General features: G+C 46.3%; 3 protein-coding genes and 1 pseudogene across 3 annotated transcripts; 3 read left to right on the top strand and 1 right to left on the bottom strand.

Annotated features, from left to right (window-relative positions):
* Positions 1-7,731: 7,731 nt before the first annotated feature.
* Positions 7,732-8,925, bottom strand: LOC125520370 (uncharacterized; annotated as a pseudogene).
* Positions 8,926-9,629: 704 nt separating this feature from the next.
* Positions 9,630-12,186, top strand: LOC147978541 (uncharacterized). The gene is made up of 2 exons (XM_087514792.1): positions 9,630-11,150; positions 12,158-12,186. The coding sequence occupies exons 1-2, from the start codon at positions 9,668-9,670 to the stop codon at positions 12,184-12,186; spliced, it is 1,512 nt and encodes a 503-aa protein (XP_087370918.1). The 5' UTR covers positions 9,630-9,667.
* A 191-nt stretch (positions 12,187-12,377) lies between these two features.
* Positions 12,378-19,098, top strand: LOC125546649 (uncharacterized). Its single transcript, XM_087514791.1, has 15 exons — positions 12,378-12,611; positions 12,803-12,892; positions 13,214-13,313; positions 13,949-14,367; positions 14,538-14,645; positions 14,732-14,867; positions 14,946-15,046; positions 15,576-15,712; positions 16,742-16,805; positions 16,874-16,979; positions 17,066-17,139; positions 17,252-17,540; positions 17,670-17,790; positions 18,046-18,155; positions 18,364-19,098. Exons 1-12 carry the CDS (start codon positions 12,378-12,380, stop codon positions 17,258-17,260), a joined length of 1,578 nt encoding a protein of 525 aa, XP_087370917.1. The 3' UTR covers positions 17,261-17,540; positions 17,670-17,790; positions 18,046-18,155; positions 18,364-19,098.
* On the top strand, positions 18,183-21,266 carry LOC147978540 (transcriptional corepressor LEUNIG-like). The gene is made up of 5 exons (XM_087546368.1): positions 18,183-18,435; positions 19,063-19,218; positions 19,548-19,649; positions 19,935-20,011; positions 20,443-21,266. The coding sequence occupies exons 1-4, from the start codon at positions 18,358-18,360 to the stop codon at positions 20,007-20,009; spliced, it is 411 nt and encodes a 136-aa protein (XP_087402494.1). The 5' UTR covers positions 18,183-18,357; the 3' UTR covers positions 20,010-20,011; positions 20,443-21,266.
* The last annotated feature ends 1,663 nt before the right edge of the window (positions 21,267-22,929 follow it).

Below are 22,929 nucleotides of genomic sequence, written 5' to 3'. Positions count from 1 at the left end.
TACGTTGCAGCCCGAAAATGGGTCAGCACATGGAATATGCTGGCAATGTAACACGAAAGAGTAATGAACAGAATAATGCTATCACTACATGCATACATGGCTGGTGGAGGCTGTAGGGTTAATATGTTTTGCGAAAAGCCAATTTTTCCCTACTGCAAAGGACTATGTTTTATTTAACTATCATGGTGGTTGATAAACATTGAGAAGGTAAACCCCCTCTCAATCCCAATTAAAAGTAATTAACAATAACCCATCCAATTAAATTAAGAGTGATGAGATCCACATGATAATCCAAAGACTAGATACTCAAGATGTCCATAACCGGGGACACGGCTAATCATGATTAGTTTGTACACTCTCCAGAGGTTTGTGCACTTTTCCCCACAAGACTCGATCTCCTCCGTTGGATTTCTCGCACTACATGGTGTTTGAGAAACGAATGACCGAGACACAGTCTTTCAGAAGCGTTAGCACCTTACGATGGGTAGACCGGTACACCTACATTCCCCTACATCTGCTAGTCTACCATTGTAAGAGTTCACACAACTTAATCAACTATGCTAGAGCCCATAATAGCTTGTGGCTGCACAAGGAAGTTTCCAGTATGAATAATCTTATGATCCCTTTGAGCCTGGGTGGCGGTCCATAGGAGAATCACACGGTACCCCGGGATTTCCAAAAATACAGGCAATCACTGGAAAACCCAGGTGCCTCAATCCACCCAGATGTGTATTAAAGTTGCCACCTTAAGTTGAATCATTAATTAACAATCTCACATCTGTCATGAAATACACTCAAACCCAATCCACGTCTACGAGCATAGCATGGCAATATAAGCATAACGTAGAAGTAACTCCCAAGGTTTGGTAATAACAGGTGAATAGGTACTACCTCAACTACTTCCAACCCACAATTTAATTCAGATCCTAACCATGCAATTGTTTGAGGGTTGATCTAATGCAATTAAACTGGGTAGTAAGAGGTATGATCAAAGTGTTACTTGCCTTGCTGATGATCCGCGAAACCTAGAGACTCGTAGTAGCACGCTTCACACTCCGGGTACTCTATCGCAAACAAACAAGCATACAATAAGCAATCAAGCAAGGGCACGGGTAAAAATCAAATAAGAGATCTAACCAGAAAGTTCAACTTAAGAACTCCGGTTTGCAAAAAGAAGCAAATCAAACGAAGCAACAAAACTCAAATGGCGAAAGAAACAAGCTTCATTTACTATTCTGGACTAAAGTCAAATTTTACAGTATCAAAAACTTTTTTAAGTTGGTTAAACGGGAAAGAGGGTTTCGAGACGAAACTCTATGTGCTTGAATCGCCTGATTCCGAAAAACGAGCAAAAAGCTATACTAAAACGAAAATCGGATCAGAAATTGCGATCAAAAATAATCACAGAAAATCCGAGAAAAAGAAAAACTGACGAACAGGCTAACGAACGAACGTTCGCTGTCTGCGGCTAAACGGTGAAAACCATTCGTAAAAACGAACGTACGGATGAACGTCCGCTAATTAACTAAACCGGAAAAAAATAATCCAATTTACTAAAAAAAATAAAACCACGGGTTCTAAAGAAAAACCGATCGGTTTTTCCGTAGAAAACCGACAGCGGCGGCGGCGGTTACCGGCAGCGGCGACGGCGTGCGGCGGCTAGGGTTTCGGGGTGGGCTGAGGGGCGGCTCCCCCGACTTATAAGGCCGGCCGGGCCGAGAGTCCTAGACGGACACGGCCCGGTTAGGTCGGTTCACGTTTTTTTAAACAATTAGGACGTGCAGAAAAAGAAAGAAAAGAAATACTAAACGGACTCCAAAAATCCTGAAATAAATTTTCCCCGTCCTCTAAAAATAAGCCGGACAAGATGAACATTTATTCGGGCCTAAAATAATTTTGAAAAACGCATATTTTTCCTAATTCAAAATAAAATAGCGATAAAACTCCAAATAAAATATTATTTGATTTTAATATTAAATCTATGATATTTCTTTATTTTGAGGAAGTCATTTTATCCCCTCTCTTTTATTTTTAATAATAGAAATATTTCAGAGAAATAAAAATGAATCAAACGATCCTCTTTTCATAATTCAAGAAAAACTCAAATATGAAAATAACGAAATCCCCAACTCTCTCCGTGGGTCCTTGAGTTGCTTAGAATTTCTAGGATCAACCAAAATGCAATAGAATATGATATGCAATGATGATCTAATGCATAACATTCCAAATTGAAAATTTGGGATGTTACAGTGGCACGGAAGCAGACGGAAAAGAACTGAATCTCAAGGTACTCATAGGTACAGTCATAGAAGGAGCCTCTCCATTTCCGGGCGTCTGAGGTTCAGCACCGGGCCATTGGGCAACTCATGCCCATCATCCCCCTGTCGAGCCTCCAAGTTACCTGAGCCATCGTTCTTATCATGCCTATCCACATCCATCCCAGCCAAAGCCTCAGCGAAGAACTCAGAATCCTCAAACTCAATATCAATGTTATACACGAGGCCCTTATGCGTCCACTTGACGACATCAGGAACGAACTCTATATCCAACACACTCACCAACACCCTAGCCACCCCGTTGGCCCGAGTAAAGGGCATATCAACTCTCTCAGGTCTGCCAACCAGAATCCCCAAACTTGCAGCAACCCGAACATCCCGAATCAACTTAGATGGGACTCCCGAGAACCTCAACCAAACCTGAGTGAGTGGCATTCCCTGCGGCTCCACCTTCTTCCACTCAAGAAACTCAAGAATGCACTCAGTTCTGGGAACTCTGCATAGCCCAAAACTGAGAAGACGCTCCAAGTCCTCTGTAGTCGGAAACTCAACCTTATAGTTGTTGTCCTCAAGGCGAATAAGCTCCCACTGAAAGTCCCCCGGAGCCAACTCCCTGAGTCGCTTAATTATCTGAGCCTCAGAAACTTCACCTTTCGTGGCTTTGACCACACCCGTAGTCAAGCTCTGAGCCTCCTCAGGGACCTCCTCCGCACAGGGAGACTCAAAGAACATCAGCTCGGCACAACAGACACCATAAATTGTGATACTCGGCATCTGATCTCTCAGTATCGGGCACTCTCCCGTGCCGTGCGCTGGTCTGAGGCAAGTGTCACAAAGCTCAGTAACACACTCAGCAATAAAATGGCCTCGCTCACCACACCGATAACACATCATCTTTTCTTTTTTCCGAGCCCACTTAGAAGCTCTCTCACCCTCAGACTGGTCAGGAGCATGAGAAGCAGTCGCCACTACTGGCTCAGACACCGGAATCTCAGCAGCGGCCAGTGCCGTCACCACCTCCATAGCCTGACCGGACAGAACAGCCGTCTCTCCAGTCGCAGTCATCTCAGAAGAGGCCGTGGGCTCTGCCATGACCGTCGATGGAGGAGGTTGTCGGAACCGGTTCCTCCCACCGCGACCACCGCGATGTCCTCGGAAACCACCTCTCGGCCGGTGATCCGGGCCAGAAGCGCCCTCGACGAAGCCACCTGGAGGTCCAAGAAACGGTCTTTCAGCCATTCCATCACTCTGCCAGGCATAGCCTCGCCCACCGCCAGCCGAGGAAGAGCCGCGATGCTGACCCTCACCATACGCGTCGATGCCATCATCGCCCCACTAACCCCGGGGCACCGCAGTATGAGCACAGTTGAGTCCCGCGCCAACACCTCCCCCTTGCTGCGCCGTCGTGGTCTGCACCGGCCCGGAACGTATCTGAGGTGGCCTAGCAGCCACATGAGGGGGCGGTGCCCTTGGCTATTGCCCTTGCGCCGGAGGCTGCTTGCGCTGCATGCCGACAGCAGCGCCGGGCGCAGGTGGCCGCTGCCCAACCGGTGCAGCTCCCGACCCGCCATAGCTATCCCGAGGGGCGCCGCCGGTCGCGGTCCCGTCGAAGTAGATCCTCCCGACGCCGAATGCGGCCCTATCCCAAACCCTGTCGGGCGCTGGCCTGGCGCGACCCCAGCACCCCGGCCGATCAATCCAGCCGGCACCGGAGGTCGCTGACCCGCAGGCGGGGCTGCACCTCGCCCGGCCTGCGCAGCCGCGGCAGCCCCCGAGGGCCTCGGGCCAGGAAGGCCGACACCACGACCCCCCGCCATGCCAAGAGGAGGAACGCGTACCGCCTGACCAATCCCACACGAAGGAAAACCAGGCATGGCAAAACGAAGAACCCTAGTCGGCGGCAGCGAAGAATCACGTAGACTCGTCGCTACGCACTCGACGGGATCAACAGTACCCGCATTGCTAATTGCCTGGGCCTCATACCCAGCAATTACGGCTGCAGTCGGCCCAACCTGCGCATCCCCATGTTGGGCCACCCGTCCAGAACCAGCCTGCTCCAACTCCGGCCCAAGCTGGCCCAGGATCACGTTCAAACACGCTGCTCTCGGCGCCCGGATCTCAGCCACGGAGGTGGTCACCGGCGCCGGCGGCGGCACGTTGATCCTGCCCTTCCCCTTCTTCTTCTTACGTACTACGCGAGTCCACGAATCCGAATCGAAAAATCAGCTAATGTAATGGGTTTGAGACATACCTTCGAAAGGGGGCCTTTCCATGACCGACCCGCGGCCACCGCCGTCGTCCTCCGGTGGATGATCCGGCGTACCACCTCCACTCTCTCTTCAGAATGCAGTCCTTGTCGCGCGGAATCGTCCAATGGCACGACACCGTCAACGATCGTGGCCACCTCCTCCTCCGAATACCCTGGGTGAAATGCCTCGCATATCACATCTGACGGCGTGTGCGAGTAATCCTCCGGCGCCTCGCCGGCGTCGTCGTCCTCATCCGACCCCGTGAGGATCCAGAACCGGCCACCGATCTGCCTACCTCCGCTGTCCATGCACCCCGCTGGTCGGATCGCGGCGGACGCCGCGGGTGCCGCCCGGGACGCACCAGACATCGCCCTATCGTCCTGATCATGGAGTTGTAGACATACCCCATAGAAATGTTGTCAAAAAGATTCAGAAATTTTGTGTTCTCCAAATGTGAAATTTGGGATTGATCCTAAGATCTCACCTAAAAGTCTCCCCCGATTTAAACCATACATAGAGGCAAAACAGCCTGCGCGAAACAAACAAGCACAAGTTCATGTTACGTTCGAAACACGCTTCCACATTTTCTGGCACCGGTACCTCACAGTGACCAGTCAAACAGTCCTGTGCAACTGCAGCGGTAAAAAGGCTAGTTCCAGCTGTTTTGCACTGCGGCCCCTAGTCGTTCCACAATTTCCCCCCTCGCCTGCTCGCCACCATTTTGCTTGAAGCCGAGCGAATTCCCCTCACCTCCACACCACACGCCGGCGAGGTCAGCGAGCGGAAGAGGCGCCCCGCGTCCAATGGCTGGCAACGGCGAGGAGGAGAGGGAGGGGAAGAGGCGACGGGAGATGATCGAGGAGGAGAGGGAGGGGAAGAGGCGAAGGGGGATGATCAGAGATGGTTCCCCTTCACCCTCGCCCGACGCGAACCCTGAGCAAGCAGCGGAAGCGGTTGAAGCGAAGGGAAATCGAGGGGTCGCTAGTTCTTCATCTTGGGTGAGAATCATTTTCTTCATATGCTAGATTTAGTGCCCTTTGATGGTGTTTTATTGGGGTTTTGTAGGGTTTAGGGGTTTAGGCATGTCTTACGGTGTTTGGTTTGAGCATAATTTGGAGCATTAGGTGGTTAACATAGCAAAATTATCCTGGTCGTTAACATAATTTGCAGCATTATTAGGCCGTTCCTTCCTTAAAGCTGGCTTTGAGGGATTGGTGGATCTCTACCAGAAATAGACTACAAGGCACAAAAGGGAGGCTTTGGATTCCATGATGATTATATCTGATCTGATCCACTTGGCAGGAAAGAAACAGAAGCGTTTTTCACAATGTCTTCAATCCTATCCAACAAGTCATTGAACAGACTAGAGTAGGTGCTCGTCAATGGGCTATGGCGAGCAACTGTCGTTTTATCTTACCTAGGGGTTTCTACGGTCGGTGTTTTGTTTGGTTTTCAGGGCCTATCTGTACTTTGTACTGTGTCTCTTTTTAATATTTTGGTTACTTGTTGCTGTTTGGAAAATTTTCTACCAAACTCACCCATTTTTTCAATTTGTAACAGGCAGGTCTTCTTTTGCCCAATTACGAGTTCGGATGGCATATATGCTTGTTCGTAGACAGCAACCGCAATGTTGACATTATGGCCTCAGTTCGCTCTCAATACCGAAGAACATGTTCTCTCTGTGCCATTCTAAGTGCTGCCGAGCAAGACATCCTCAGAAACTTAGCTCTCGAAGAGCCCGACCGGCAGCCAAACATCTATTTTGATTGTGACACATATCAAGTTCAGTATGAGATCGATGTAGGTGCTGAATATGGTAGGGAAGCCTTCTCCAGCATACAAGACAGGCCGGTACGGTTACTAAACATCTTCCAGAGAGATGGAGTGAGGGCATACTCCAGGTCAAGAGAATGGTCTGGTGGGAAGATGATTAAGATCTCAAATGTCAGGTGGTATACATATCTGACATTTCGTGACTTCGAGAATATTATAGCCAATGGCCGTCCAATTGTTGGTGGTTTCCCGATTGGTGATGAGTTCGAGAATCTAGGCCCGGAAGAAATCTATGAATTCAGCCCAGTCCATATAGTTGTTAGGAATATGCAACTTGTATTTCCATGAGGCCATAGGCCGATATATATATACATGTACAGGTGTGGAACATATGCAGGAAACCCCTCATACAACGAGATAAATACAAAGGGGTACATGACTTATATTATAACTCTAACACCCCCCCTCAAACTCATGGTGGATGAACAACACTGAGTTTGGAGAGATAAAAGCCATGTTGTGCTCTAGTCTGAGCCTTTGTCATGAAATCCACCAACTGTAACTCGGAAGGCACATACTGAAGAGCAATAACCTGATCCTGCACAGCAGCACGCACATAGAAAGCATCAACACCAATATGCTTGGTGAGCTCATCCTTCACAGGATCACGTGCAATGCTGATAGCACCTGTACTGTCAGATAGAAGCTGAGTCGGTGTAGTGATAGAAACACCAAAATCCTGAAGTAACCACCGTAACCAAGTCACCTCTGCCGTCAAAAGATCCATTGCTCGCAACTCAGCCTCGGCACTCGAACGGGAAACTGCAAGCTGTTTCTTCGTCTTCCAGGCAATGAGAGAACCACCAAGAAAAACACAGTAAGCAGAAAGTGAACGGCGATCGGAAGGATCACTAGCCCACGTAGCATCCGAATAGGCCTGGAGCTGTAAAGAACTGGAGCGAGGAAAGAATAGACGGTGAGAGATCATGCCTCGAAGATATCGAAGAACACGAAGGAGATGACTATAGTGAACCGAGGTGGGGGCGGAGACAAACTGACTCAGAATATGAACCAGATAAGAGATGTCCGGACGAGTGACAGCTAGATAGACAAGACTGCCAACGAGATGACGATAACGCGTCGGATCAGGAAGAGGATCACCATCAGTAGCACGGAGGTGAACATTGAGCTCCATAGGAGTCTCAACAACGCGCTCGTCAGTAAGAGCAGCACGAGCAAGAAGATCCTGGATATACTTTTCCTGGGATATAAAAAAGCCATCAGAGGTAGAAGAGACTTCAATCCCAAGAAAGTAGCGAAGAGGTCCAAGATTAGACATAAGAAACTGCTCACTAAGACGAGCCTTTACAAAGGCAATATACTCGGGGTCATCCCCCGTGATGATCATGTCATCAACATAAAGAAGAAGAAGACATATGAAAAGAAGCTCCAGAGTCCAGAACCCATGGGGATGTACCTGACTGTGTAGAGGGTGATTGCTCAGTGCGGGAAGCATCAGTCACAGAACCGGCAGTACCCGTCGAGGAAGAACCTGAAGCCGCGAGCAGACGCTTAAGTCTCAGAATATCCTGCTCAGTCAAAGCAATGGCTGAAGCTGTCGAGGTAGACGACGAAGTCCCTGAAGATGATGATCGAGCCTTGCGTAGGTGTTTCTTCTTCATGTAGCACTGAGACTCAAGATGACCATCATTGTTGCAATAGGCGCAGTGTGGACGGGGGCGACCTGAGCCTCCAGAAGGAGTGGGCAAGAGCGGCGGAGCACTAGAGCGAGAAGTGGTCGATGGAGCACGAGTAGCAAGCACAGAGGGAACCTCCAGCAAACCAGCACCACGTAAGCGAGTCTCCTCTGCACGAATCTCAGAAAGCGCCTCCATGAGAGAAATACGGCCACGAGCAAACAACTGAGCACGCCGGGGCTCAAACTCCTTACGGAGCCGAGACAAGAACTCATAGACGCGATGAAACTCCAAATTGGCCTGGACAGCTTGGCAACAGGGGCAGGTACGACACCCAGCACTACGGAGAGAATCAAGCTGACGCCAGATAGCAGAACTCTGTGCATAGAAGTCATCAACAGTAGAGTCACCCTGCTGAAGAGCATGCTCCTGACGGATCACAGAGAGGTATAGGGCATCACCAGAGGGCTGATAGCGCTCACGAAGACGGGTCCACATCTCAAAGACAGTAGAAAGACCCAGAAATTCAGAAGCAAACTGAGGCAGAACACTAGCAGTGAGAACAGCTGCAGCACGAGCATCATCATCAAGCCACTAGGTGTAAGCAGATAGAGCACCATGATACAACTGAAGAGCCTCCTCATAAGCCAAAACCCTCTCATCATAAGCACGATCAGCAGCCTCATCAGCAACCTTAGCCGCATCCTTGGCGGCCTGATTAGCATCCGTAGGAAGAACCGATGGATTTGGCGGAGTAGGGGCCACCGGAGGAACTGGACGTGGCGGACAGCAGACCTCGCCAGAAAGAACACCCCAAAGACGAATGCCACGCATGTGAATGCGCATGAAGCCAGTGAACTCGGTGTAGTTAGTACCATCAAAGATCACCGGACAGCGAGGGACAGCAACAAAACCCAATGCAGCAGACATTTTTTTTGTAGATCCGATGAGAACAACCAGATCAGGATCAGGCGCTGGCTATGGAGCATCTTTCGAGTGGGAGAGCAGCGCTGCTGGGAGATCGAGGCCGGCGGATCAGGCGCTGGCTATGGAGCAGCCTCGAGTGGGAGAGAGAGGCGGGCGGGGGCAAGCGAGGCGAGACCACCAGCGAACTGAGCGGGGCGGGCCGGCGCCGGATCGGGCGTCCACTGGAGAGGACGCGAGCGACGGGCGTCCGCGGGAGAGGAAGCACTGGGAGATCGAGGCCGGCCCGTCGATCGGGACCCGGCTACAGGATCTTGGCAGCTGGCTCGGTCACGAGCGGAACCAGTCGGCTGGAAGCGACGGGCGTCCGCGGGAGATCGATGGAGTCTGATCGGGAGAGGAGGGAGATCGCCCCCTGCGGCCGGCTGCTTCGATCTGGCTAGGTACTCTGCTTCGATCGAGAGCGGCAGCAAAGATCTGGAGAGGAGGGATCGATCGCACGAGTTGCAGCATGCGAAAAAATTAACCTAGCTCTAATACCATGTTAGGAATATGCAACTTGTATTCCCATGAGGCCATAGGCCGATATATATATATACATGTACAGGTGTGGAACATATGCAGGAAACCCCTCATACAACGAGATAAATACAAAGGGGTACATGACTTATATTATAACTCTAACATTGTTGTCCCTCGCTGTCCGGTGATCTTTGATGGTACTAACTACACCGAGTTCACTGGCTTCATGCGCATTCACATGTGTGGCATTCGTCTTTGGGGTGTTCTTTCTGGCGAGGTCTGCTGTCCGCCACGTCCAGTTCCTCCGGTGGCCCCTACTCCGCCAACTCCATCGGTTCTTCCTACGGATGCTAATCAGGCCGCCAAGGATGCGGCTAAGGTTGCTGATGAGGCTGCTGATCGTGCTTATGATGAGAGGGTTTTGGCTTATGAGGAGGCTCTTCAGTTGTATCATGGTGCTCTGTCTGCTTACACCCAGTGGCTTGATGATGATGCTCGTGCTGCAGCTGTTCTCACTGCTAGTGTTCTGCCTCAGTTTGCTTCTGAATTTCTGGGTCTTTCTACTGTCTTTGAGATGTGGACCCATCTTCGTGAGCGCTATCAGCCCTCTGGTGATGCCCTATACCTCTCTGTGATCCGTCAGGAGCATGCTCTTCAGCAGGGTGACTCTACTGTTGATGACTTCTATGCACAGAGTTCTGCTATCTGGCGTCAGCTTGATTCTCTCCGTAGTGCTGGGTGTCGTACCTGCCCCTGTTGCCAGGCTGTCCAGGCCAATTTGGAGTTTCATCGCGTCTATGAGTTCTTGTCTCGGCTCCGTAAGGAGTTTGAGCCCCGGCGTGCTCAGTTGTTTGCTCGTGGCCGTATTTCTCTCATGGAGGCGCTTTCTGAGATTCGTGCAGAGGAGACTCGCTTACGTGGTGCTGGTTTGCTGGAGGTTCCCTCTGTGCTTGCTACTCGTGCTCCATCGACCACTTCTCGCTCTAGTGCTCCGCCGCTCTTGCCCACTCCTTCTGGAGGCTCAGGTCGCCCCCGTCCACACTGCGCCTATTGCAACAATGATGGTCATCTTGAGTCTCAGTGCTACACGAAGAAGAAACACCTACGCAAGGCTCGATCATCATCTTCAGGGACTTCGTCATCTACCTCGATAGCTTCAGCCATTGCTTTGACTGAGCAGGATATTCTGAGACTTAAGCGTCTGCTCGCGGCTTCAGGTTCTTCCTCGACGGGTACTGCCGGTTCTGTGACTGATGCTTCCCGCACTGAGCAATCACCCTCTACACAGTCAGGTACATCCCCATGGGTTCTGGACTCTGGAGCTTCTTTTCATATGTCTTCTCATTCCTCCACTTTGTCCTCTCTTCGATCACTGGATTCTCCTATTCATGTCTTCACTGCTGATGGTACTCCACTTTCTGTTGCTAGTAGAGGCAATCTTACTACTCCTTCTTATTCTGTTCCTGATGTTGCTCATATTCCTCGACTTACCATGAATTTGTTTTCTGCTGGTCAACTTACGGATTCTGGTTGTCGCGTCATCCTCGACGTTGACTCTTGTTCTGTCCAGGACCGTCACACGCACACTCTGGTTGGGGCTGGCCCTCGCCGCCATGATTCTCAGGGTCTTTGGGAGTTGGACTGGCTTCATGTTCCTTCTGCTGCCACCACCATCGCCAGTTCTTCCACTTCTGTTGCCTCCGTCACTGGTTCCTTCCAGCAGTGGCATCATCGACTTGGTCATCCGTGTGGTTCTCGGTTGTCTTCTTTAGTTCGTCGAGGCCTTCTGGGGTCTGTCTCAGGAGATGTCTCTTTAGAGTGTCAGGGTTGTCGTCTTGGCAAGAAGATTCAGTTACCATATTCACATAGTGAGTCAGTGTCTAAGCGTCCTTTCGATTTAGTCCATTCTGATGTATGGGGTCCGGCCCCTTTCGCTTCGAAAGGTGGTCATAAATACTATATTATTTTCATCGATGATTTCTCTCGTTACACATGGCTTTATTTCATGACTTCTCGTTCTGAGGTGTTGTCTATTTATAAGCGTTTTGCTGCCATGGTTCATACTCAGTTCTCTTCACTCATTCGTGTTTTTCGTGCTGACTCCACTGGCGAGTATATCTCTAAGATGTTGCGTGGTGTTCTTGCTGAGCACGGGACTCTCTCTCAATTCTCTTGTCCTGGTGCTCATGCTCAGAATGGTGTGGCTGAGCGAAAGCATCGACATCTTCTTGAGACGGCTCGTGCATTGATGATTGCTGCCTCTCTCCCGCCTCATTTTTGGGCTGAGGCCGTCTCCACGTCCACCTATCTTATCAATCTACAGCCTTCCGCTGCTCTACAGGGTGGTGTTCCTTTCGAGCGACTTTTTGATCGTTCTCCCGATTATTCGATGTTTCGCTTGTTTGGTTGTGTTTGCTATGTTCTTCTTGCCCCTTGCGAACGCACCAAACTGACCGCTCAGTCTGTTGAGTGTGTTTTCTTAGGTTACAGTGATGAGCATAAGGGCTATCGTTGTTGGGATCCTATTGGTCGTCGGATACGTATCTCTCGAGATGTGACTTTTGAAGAGTCTCGTCCCTTCTACCCACGCCCATCTTCGACTTTTTCAGTGCAGGATATCTCTTTCCTCACTTTTCCTGACTCACCTATCACCCCCGCCGACACTGTACCTCTCCGTTCCACTTCCTCTCCTTCTCCACATCTTGTTGACTTGCAGCCACCATCCTCCCCGGTCTCCTCGCCTAGCATGTCGCCGGATTCTCCACCTTCATCTCCGGTGACTTCCTCTCCCAGTTTGTCACCGGATTCTACACCTTCATCTCCGGTGACTTCTTCGTCGTCACCCTCTGATTCTACCTTGCCGATTCCTCCTTCTATTATTCCATCTCTTCCTCAGCATTACACTCGTCGTCCACGACCAGTTGATGCCTCTGTGGATGGGTCGTCATCTTCCTCTCAGCCTACTTATGGCTTGCGTTCTCGTCCTCGTCCGCCTGTTGATCGCTTTGGATTTCCCACCGCTGGTGCTGCTGTTCTTGAGCCGACTTCTTACCGTCAGGCTGTTGTTCATCCTGAATGGCAGTTTGCGATGGCAGAGGAGATTGCTGCTCTTGAACGCACTGGTACTTGGGATCTTGTTTCTCTTCCTCCCGGAGTCCGTCCGATCACTTGTAAGTGGGTCTACAAGGTTAAGACTCGCTCTGATGGTTCTCTTGAGCGTCACAAAGCTCGTCTTGTGGCTCGTGGTTTTCAGCAGGAGCATGGTCGTGATTATGATGAGACTTTTGCTCCTGTGGCTCATATGACCACTGTTCGTACCCTTCTTGCCATTGCCTCTGCACGCCACTGGTCTATATCTCAGCTTGATGTTAAGAATGCCTTTCTTAATGGTGAGCTGCGTGAGGAGGTGTACATGCAGCCACCACCTGGGTATTCTGTTCCTGATGGCATGGTATGTCGTCTTCGTCGCTCTCTCTATGGCCTTAAGCAAGCCCCCCGCGCCTGGTTTGAGCGCTTTGCCTCTGTGATCACTGCTGCTGGTTTTTTAGCAAGTGCTCATGATCCCGCATTGTTTATTCACCTTTCTCCTCGTGGTCGGACTCTTCTTCTTCTTTATGTTGATGACATGATCATCACGGGGGATGACCCCGAGTATATTGCCTTTGTAAAGGCTCATCTTAGTGAGCAGTTTCTTATGTCTGATCTTGGACCTCTTCGCTACTTTCTTGGGATTGAAGTCTCTTCTACCTCTGATGGCTTTTTTATATCCCAGGAAAAGTATATCCAGGATCTTCTTGCTCGTGCTGCTCTTACTGACGAGCGCGTTGTTGAGACTCCTATGGAGCTCAATGTTCACCTCCGTGCTACTGATGGTGATCCTCTTCCTGATCCGACGCGTTATCGTCATCTCGTTGGCAGTCTTGTCTATCTAGCTGTCACTCGTCCGGACATCTCTTATCCGGTTCATATTCTGAGTCAGTTTGTCTCTGCCCCCACCTCGGTTCACTATAGTCATCTCCTTCGTGTTCTTCGATATCTTCGAGGCACGATCTCTCATCGTCTATTCTTTCCTCGCTCCAGTTCTTTACAGCTCCAGGCCTATTCGGATGCTACGTGGGCTAGTGATCCTTCCGATCGCCGTTCACTTTCTGCTTACTGTGTTTTTCTTGGTGGTTCTCTCATTGCCTGGAAGACGAAGAAACAGCTTGCAGTTTCCCGTTCGAGTGCCGAGGCTGAGTTGCGAGCAATGGCCCTCTCACGTGTGACGGGGAAGACAAGTCAACACGTGCAATCGGAAGAGAGCGACGGCGCGCGAAACTCACGTATGACTCAAGAGGCCAATACATGGACACAAAGGGGGGCAACGGCAATTTTTAGATAAATTGCGCAAACCAGGACTTGAACACAAGACCTTAGCTCTGATACCATGTTAGGAATATGCAACTTGTATTCCCATGAGGCCATAGGCCGATATATATATACATGTACAGGTGTGGAACATATGCAGGAAACCCCTCATACAACGAGATAAATACAAAGGGGTACATGACTTATATTATAACTCTAACAATAGTAAGACAGCCAGCTGGTTTTCACATGGTTTTATTTGTTGGTACCGGCAGCAAAGACGGAAGAGAGTTTGTAGCTTTCTTGAACTCCAAGGGAGACCGTTTTGGGAAGAAAGGTGTCGGTAAAGTATATTTCGATCAACTTATCAGGTGTTTTTACACATTAGAGTGCCGTGCTCCGCCACCACCTCTTCCCTCTGGCAGTTCAGACCTTGTGGTCGCTGGCCCTGGTGATAATGATGATACCCTGGGTTCATCTGGTACTGCCTCTGATGTCAACAACATGCCGAGCTTCTCCAATGCCCCTGATGGCGATAATGCCCAGAGCTCTACTTCTCCCACTCAAAGTTTGTCCCAGGTTGGTCTTTTAACAATGAAATGGTTGAGTGAATTTATCTGATGGAAATCAATTAGTCAAGATGCACTTGAATGGCTATGGCAGTAGTTTCTACTGCGGTTTTGCTGGGTTCTGTTGATACTATTATCTTTTTGAGTTATTTTCTCAGTTACTGAAAATGCAATTTACAGGCTGGCAAAAGTAACAAATACGACGATGATCCAGTCTCTTCTTCTTGTGCCATTGAAACAGAGAGACAAGTCACTCGTGTTGATGGTTGGGCTCCAACTGCACCAGCGGTACCAACCTAATCTTTCGTATGCAATTTTCCCTTTTTATGTTTGATGAACATGAGTTTTCAATTGCTCTGATTTGTCATTTCCAGGTACTGAATGAGGATGTCCAAACCGGCAGATGTGCACTTGTTGTAAAGGCTGAAAGGATGTTAAAAGAACTCAAAGGTGCTCTCCCTGTATTTCTCTTTTGTGTTTTAACACAGAGGAGGAACTGTGATATTTATGGTAAAATATGTTACACAAGTATTGTCTTCTGCGCATCATAGATTCTTGACATAACCAACTTTGTTATCTGCATTGAAGGGCCATGGAGGAAGAAGAAACTTCATGAGATGGGTTTTGTTCCTAGTAATAAGATGAATGGTCTGTATTTTACCAATGTTCTTCTCAAGATCAGTGATAAGGTACATATAAATGTCTCCATCTAATTGTTCCACTTATAATTTGATCCAACTGTCTTATTCAGACACATGTTACTTTCTTTTATAATATGCTTATTTATGTTTATTATCTTGGTGGATTGAACTCTAAACTGGCACTGGAGCATCGCAAGATGATTCCAGTTGTCAATGGGATACACATATTTGATATTGGGAAAGGATTTATCACATGGCTCTCCAGGCTGAGCAGATATACCATCAAGTGTCGTGGTGTGTTTTGTTCTCTCTGCATTATTTGCATTAAGTTAAGATATAGTGTTTGATGTCCTTTGAGTACTCTTATAAGCAGTTGTGCAGTACATTTGAATAGCTAGCGCAAGTAGTCTGTGCACCACTCCTAAGGAACAAATACCAAATTCCATGAGTTCCAAGGTTCTATTTTTGGTATCTTATTTACTTAGGGTGTGTGATAGAAATTCTTTCATTTTGGGAAATATGAGATTTGTATTTTCCTTCAATGTGATACTGTTAATAAAATCTGCTTTTGGTACAGCATGTTAGGTCCAGATGTTGGCCAATGATACCAAGGTACATGGCATCTATCTCGACTCAGTTTCCGAAGGTAGAGAGGATCAATTCTGTTTTTAAGCAACTGGGTGATGGAAGTGATGATGCTATCATAAACAGAAGGTGTTCTAAACTAATCTTCTTCTCTGTATTATTTCTGTTTTGCACCTGATGTTCCTTTAGTCGTACTCCATGTTAGTTATTTATATCTCTTGGTGTTCTAAGCCTGTTGACCATTTTTAGTTACTTTGCATTACAAGGTTCTTCTAGATTTCGACCAAACTAGTCCGTAAAGAAAGCCGTCACAAATATTTATTTTCAGGTCTATTGTTGTCTACTTGCTAGTTTAGCAAATTATCTGTTTCATGGATGCTTTGGAATCTTTTCATACATTATGATAGTTATACCGATGCCTTCATGATCTGTTTAGTTTTCCCCAAGATATATTTCTGATTATCGGAAAAATAAGATGTTGGGAGTTTCCTTTTGCCCTAATTCACTTCCTTAAATGGGGAAAAGAAACAATAGGGGGTAAAGTAGAGATGTATCATCTGCAATGCTTCATCGGTCCTAAACCACATAGAAAATGCCAGCCCCCTTTAAATTAGCTAGGTACAGAAAAAGGGTTTCTCAAGATTATGTACTATATCTGGAGCTACTGGGCCATTTGCATTTTATTGAAGTTCTCCTATACTATTGTCTATATTTCTGCGACGACTCCTATGTTTATGTTAGATGATGAAGCTGTCAGTTTGCATTGCAGGATTGACTATTGACTTTGCTCTAGAGGGGTTGCTTTTTGCCTTTAAGATTAAGTATTCCCTTTCATGTTTTTTTCTTGTATATGTATGCTCGTTCAAGATGACATAATCATATAGGTTTGTAAGTTCTGAATTTCATTAACTCGTGGGCATGGACAGATAGAGTGACTCAGCTTCGTCAAACTAATTATTTCCTCAACATACCAAACTCCAAGATTAGCTTGCCATTTGCTCATTTATGTGTTAAAACATTCTAATGCGTTGATATCATCACTAAGAACGTTGTATTTGTTCTTTCATGTGTTTCAGCTGCATGTTTCTGTGTTAATGAGTAACCTAATAGTATGATGAATTCTCTTGTCATCTTTCTTTCCATGATATAAATATGCAGGGATGGAGTGAGCGGATCTCAATTTAGCCAAGTATTGAGTGCCAAGCTTAATCAAGTTATAAAGGTTGTGCTATATCACTTACTTGAAAACTCTTCGTTTTGTGGAAGTCTAAACAGAATTTGACAATGCAGGCTTACCATAATATGGTTCAGCGGGAGCTTTCAACGATCATCATTGATCAAAGAAATTACCACATGGAAATCTTACAAGCTGATGCACCAGATAATGTTCCATCTGGTATGCGATTATTTTCTCTTCAATACAGCTGATGGTTCTTCTTACCCAAATAGCATAAAGAACTTGCACTCTGCCCTTGTGAACAGAGACCACTGTTCACTCTTGTGCTGTTCATCCAAGACAGTATGCTCTCTGCATATGTGATCCTACTGTACGAATAGTAAGTCTGTTGACCCAAGATTTTGGAAATGGCATAACAATTGTCTTGATTTCAACCACTTGTGCATGCTTCTAGTATCTCATTTTGTCTGTCTTTTTGAAAAATCTTCCAGTTTTCATAAATTCGTAAACCCCAATTCCAATATGGTTTTGCGGGTCTCCAAGAACCAAAAGGGACGAAAGCACAAACAGAAAATATCATCATCTGGTCCAGCTAATAGCTTTCATACTACGAATACTACTGGCCCCTTCCCCAGCTTGGCATCCTCAACCCCTTCCACAGATACTCCAGGAGACAACATATCAATGTCATTGATGCATCATAATGCCAGTATATCGTATCACTTAGCTGTTTCTGGTGCTGATGCCCTAGGGACTAGGGAATCGCCAACAAACTACATTGTAAGTTGTTGTTTACTAATTCAAAAGTATTTGGACGAACAGCTATTATTAGTCAACATTGATGTTCGTGAGATAGCTGGGAATATCGCCGTTAAATTGGTTGATCTAATTATGCCTTGACTTCTGTAGGTTGACATGGATAATTTTCTGGAGAATGACTGTTTGGAAGATAAGGTGGATTCGTTCTTGTCACGTGATGATGCTGAAGGTTCGAGAGATCCTCGAAGTCATTGTATGGCTTCTACTAAAGGTTTGATACTTTGGTGCAGTGTATGGTATCATAATGCGTCAATGTTTATTAAACATGCCCCAATCGGATAAACTCAACTAGGTTGAAGTTTGCATGAAAACCAATTGTTGTGTGGACCTTCAGCCCTTTACAAACGGGAATTACCTAACATGTGTCGAGTTAAATTATGTTGGTTCAGTGTGTTATATTTACACCATTTACTGGAAAATTGTATCATAAGTTTGATCTGTATTTAATTTTGTGTGGTTTACTTAGGATTTGTCTTCCGAGAGATTTCTTCAGTTCGAGCAAGCGCAAACAAATTTGCATCCTTTTAGTTCTCATCAGATGGAAAGCTACTTGCTACTGGGGGTCATGCTAAGAAGGTAAACATGCATGTTCATACTAATTACACTACTCTTTTTTTTTTTTTGCGGGGAATTACACTACTCAGCCTGATGTTTTTTTTTTTGAGAGTACGCCAGTCAAATGGATATTGTATGAGTTGTGGAGTCCTGCATCTAAAGTTGGTGTTGATACTGAAGTGTATAAATCAGTTAAAAAGAAAAGGTGCATAACTATATTTCAATGCAGGCGGATTTGTGGCATGCTGAAACTTTAAGAGAGCGATCAATATTGGATAAGCATTCTCTTCTGATTACTGATGTATGGTTCAGTCCAAGCATTCTACATTTTGCTACGTTACCATTTGACAAAAATAAAATAGGGTTTGGGACGTCGATAATGTAAACCTGTTTGATTTGTCGACATTCCAGGTTTTCCTTACCATTTGTTTTTCCTCTGTGATATTTCCGTCTGTCAGTTAAATTACTTTGGATATGATGCATGCATCGCATGACTCTGTCAAGTAAAATTTATTAATATATATCGTATTGCTAATTTTTACTTTTAACTCTGTAGTAGTGCCCTGTCAGTTACCTTTTGTGCTGAAACTGCATTGAATAGTAGTTAGTTAGGCTGTGAACTTAGGAAGAATGCAGTAAGCAATGTCCATGGCAAGACTGTCTGTCATGAAAGGCCCATCATACAAAACGTCAGCTCTTAGATTTCTTCACATGGCATGAATTCTCTGTGTAGAAAGTGGGCCCTGTTTATTCTTTAGGTGATAATGCATGATAGTTCTAATTTTCTAAATATTTGGATGCTTGGAGATGTCTATCCTTGTTTTCTCGCGGTTCTGAATGCAACAAAGTATGTCTGTGTTTGACTGTATTATCTGTTTTCAGTAGCATCGTTGTTAAGATTCTATCCCTGTAATGTTCTTTTTTTCAGCAAGGTTATTCAATTTGTACGATCACCAGGCACTCAGCATATGTTATGTCATTGGATTTTTACGCTATCAAGGTTGACGTAATGTGTTCTTGTGATGGGTATAGTGAGATAATATTCTGGAGTATCAACAACGGAGGAATTGTCCAAAATTTCAAGGTTACTGAACTTTGCTTATTGAACATTCTGTCAATCTGTAATTGCCCTGCTTTGTTGTGAACACATATCCGTGCTGTAAAATATGTATATAAAAATAATGTGCATGCTAAATGGCTGTCGGTTGAAGATATTATATACATCATATCGTCCCTGCTTGTTTAATTGATGCAATCAATTCTTTACCCCACCCCACTAATGGTTGGTTTATTACAAAAATAGGGAGTTGCCACCAGCACAAGTAGTAGATGGATCAGAAGATAGTTTCAAATGAGATGATTACTCGTAGGATCATCTGTTTCTTAATTTACTTACTTCCAATGCCTGTGTAGGGAGGTTCGAGACATCTGAGATTTCAGCCACGTCCTGGTGGACATCTTGCAGCAGCTTCAGAGAATGATGTGAAACTGCAAGCTTGTGTGAGGAGATTTGAGGTTTGTACGGGACGGGTCTAGTATATGAGCTCCTAGTATATAGTGTCCTCTTGGTACTTACCTATTTGTTTAACTGTTTACAGTCAATTTTGTGAGGCTCGTCTTTAGTTATGAAAAAATGCTGGTACCTAAATATTTTATAAACTTATCAGATGGCTGTTGTAATTAGGATTAAATTTTCTAAGCAGTCATTGAGAAAGTCCTAGGTTATGAGAAGATTTTTTTTTTTTGACCCGTATGAGAAGAGAATTTTAAACCATTGCTCTTTTCTTGGTAATTTTGCAGGGTCACACCAAGGGTTCACTGTGTTGGGACTCATCTGGGAATGTATTGTATCTACCATTGAGGAGGATGCAGTAAAGGTATGGTCTTTGAATTCTGAGAATAAAAACTGCGTGCATGAACTCAACCTGCAGCGGGAGCAAGTTTCATTCATGTGCTTGCCACCCGTCATATCCATCATTGCATATCATTGGTTGTACGAGTAAATGGCAAGTGTTTTTTACCATGTAGCGGTGGTTTACAATCACTGTTATGCCCAAAAGTAAATTGCGAAGATCTATAAATTTGGTTACGGTCATCACAACTCAAATTTTTTTAGCTCTGATTTCCAAGTTCACATATTTTAATACACGCGCCATTACATATTATACTTTGTGATAGGAAAATTATCTCAAAATATTGCTGCCGTTGATATTGATGATTAAGAGTAGACAGGATAATTCATTTTTCCTCCTAGGTTGACGCTTGTAACATCCGTACACTTACAAGTGTTCTGTATTACATGCTGCAGTCTGTTGAGCTGTGTCGCTGTGCATGGCGCTAATCTCTGCCTTGGCCTCGGCACCCTGGTCTGGCTGCTTCTGTAAACCATGACAAGCATGTCAAGCTGTTGAAATGAACCGATTCGAAGTTGTGATCCACAAATGTAAATGGGCCCTTTTTTGTCGCAGTCGTTGTGTGCCTACCGGTCTGCTGCGCTGGTGATGGACAATCTAGATACAGTATATTCCCCAACGCATGCAGCACATTGCTCAACTGTACATACGGAGTAGAATCTTTTGCTAACGGCTAACCCAGTGACTCCAGGAGGGTGGATTGCTAGTGGTACCATGCTACTAGCTTTTGAATATAGTAGGAATTAATACTGATGATATAGTATCAGTTTGACACCTGCATCCTGAAATATGAAATATTTATGGTCTGAAAGACTTGCTTCCGATGTGCTGTTACTACACTCTGAATGATTGATGCGGAACAAGTGACAGGCAGAAGTATGCGACGGAAACATGAGTTATGTGAACATTTGCTCACTAAACCCTATAGAATGTAGGGATTTGTATTTTTCCATCTCGGCAAGATCAAAGACAATCATATATAGACTCATTTTTTCCATGCCATGTTTTTTTTTGCGGGGAAAATGCCATGTTTTTCAACTGTCCTACCCACAGCTGGTGATTTGTTTGATAATGTTGTAAGACAAAAGTTTTTTCAACTGTCCTACCCATGTTTTTTTGCGGGAGCATGGAGAGAGGTTGTGTCGATCTTTTTTCTGAGGTAGACCTTTTTTCCTTGGGGTGTGTAACAAGCCGTCAAACAAAAAGATCGAGTAGACTGAAAAACCTGCAGCAAGGCAGAATTGTGGCGAATACATGATCGACACGTTTGTCCGAGAGATCTCTTTGCGTGATCATTCCACCGGTGAATCACGGGATGTTTTGGCACAGCGCAGCTCTTTCCCATCTCCATGACTGGACCGCTCCTGTGCCTCCCGCCCCGAGGCCGACCTGCTCTGCTCTGCTCAAACTGCCACCGCAAAAAGATGGTAAAAGAACACCATCAAACACCTCAAGCCTCCTCAAACGTCTTTGCTTTGGTGCAGCCACTAGGCACTAGCCGACGAACAGAAAAGGCCCCCTTTTAATTTTTGGTTGCAGTCCAAGGCTGCCTCGGATGTACCAGGCACAGCCAGCACCACAGCTTTGCTACTCCTGTGTTGAAGCGTTCCTGGCATTCGGTGCCACTCATCGGAACCAAGTGCGGTTTACAGTTTGCACGCTTCAAATGCTGCCGCATAAAGCCGGACAAAATTTCTGGACCCGACTAGCTGGCGCCCAAGCGCCCGTTCGCTCGTGCGAGCGCTCTCCCATATAAAGAAATGACCACCCCGCGCACAAGAGGATATCAAAAAAGGAAAATGCACGCCCCACGCCTCGTCGCTCCACCTGATCGAGTTGATCACGCATTCCTATCGTCGGTCTCCCCCTTCCCCCACCCCGCCCACCCCCCTGCCTGTCCCCGCAGCTCGTCGCTCCTATCCACAGTGCCCTCACGCACATCACGCGAACCCCTCCTCCCTTTTCCTTGAAAGACAGGCCCACGCAGGGCCCCCCTTCCTCCTCCTTTCTTCCTCCAAATCAGATCTGGAGAACAAAGGACAACCTACCCCCCCCCCCCCAAAAAGGTAAGCATCACCTCCCCCGGCCCTCTCTCCCTCCTTGTTGTTCGATCAACTGCTCCCTACTCAACCACCCCAGCCTGCCTGTTTGAACATCAATTACTCCCTCCGTCCCATAATATAAGAATGTTTTTAACACTACACTAGTGTTAAAAACGTTCTTATATTTTGGGACAGAGGGAGTAGTTTTTAGTTCGTTCTTTGATTTGGTGAAAAACAAGAGCAACTTTGTCAACTTGAGCCAACCCTATACATGGTACCCATGGAGCAACTTGGTATAATGTACAGTTTAACTTCGTGTGCAACTCTAGTAAAACAAAAGCAACACGAGTACAAAAATAGGGCAACTCTAGTGCAAAAATAGGGCAACTCTAGGTTTTGGTCAACTCATGTGCTGTTTATCAGACAAAAAAGGCAACCCTATGGTATGCATGGTCGACTGCTTTGAGCCAACCCTATATATGGTATGCATGGAGCAACTGGGTACAATGCAAATGTTTACCTTGATGTGCAACTCTAGTAAAACAAAAAGCAACATCAGTGTAAAGACTAGGGCAACTCTAGTACCAAAATTGGGGAACTCATGTATTGTTTAGCAAACAAAGGGTACAAAAACCAGGCAGTCCCCCAAAACCTAATTCTCTAAACAACAAGCAACTATATTGTATGCATTAAAACAACTCTGTGTAGATAAAAAAGAGCTATACAATGTGCAGGACCATTCCACAACTTTGTGCATCGTGGCTGTGCAAAAAGTCTAGAGTTGCCTCTATGAGGTGTAAGAACAGGGCAACTCTAGTACTAAAACTCATGCAACTTCCT

This window comes from Triticum urartu, chromosome 3A (assembly GCF_056163025.1).
Source record: "Triticum urartu cultivar PI428250 chromosome 3A, HENAU_Tu73, whole genome shotgun sequence".
NCBI lineage: Eukaryota > Viridiplantae > Streptophyta > Magnoliopsida > Poales > Poaceae > Triticum > Triticum urartu.
This window is presented reverse-complemented; position numbering and strand designations above follow the sequence as displayed.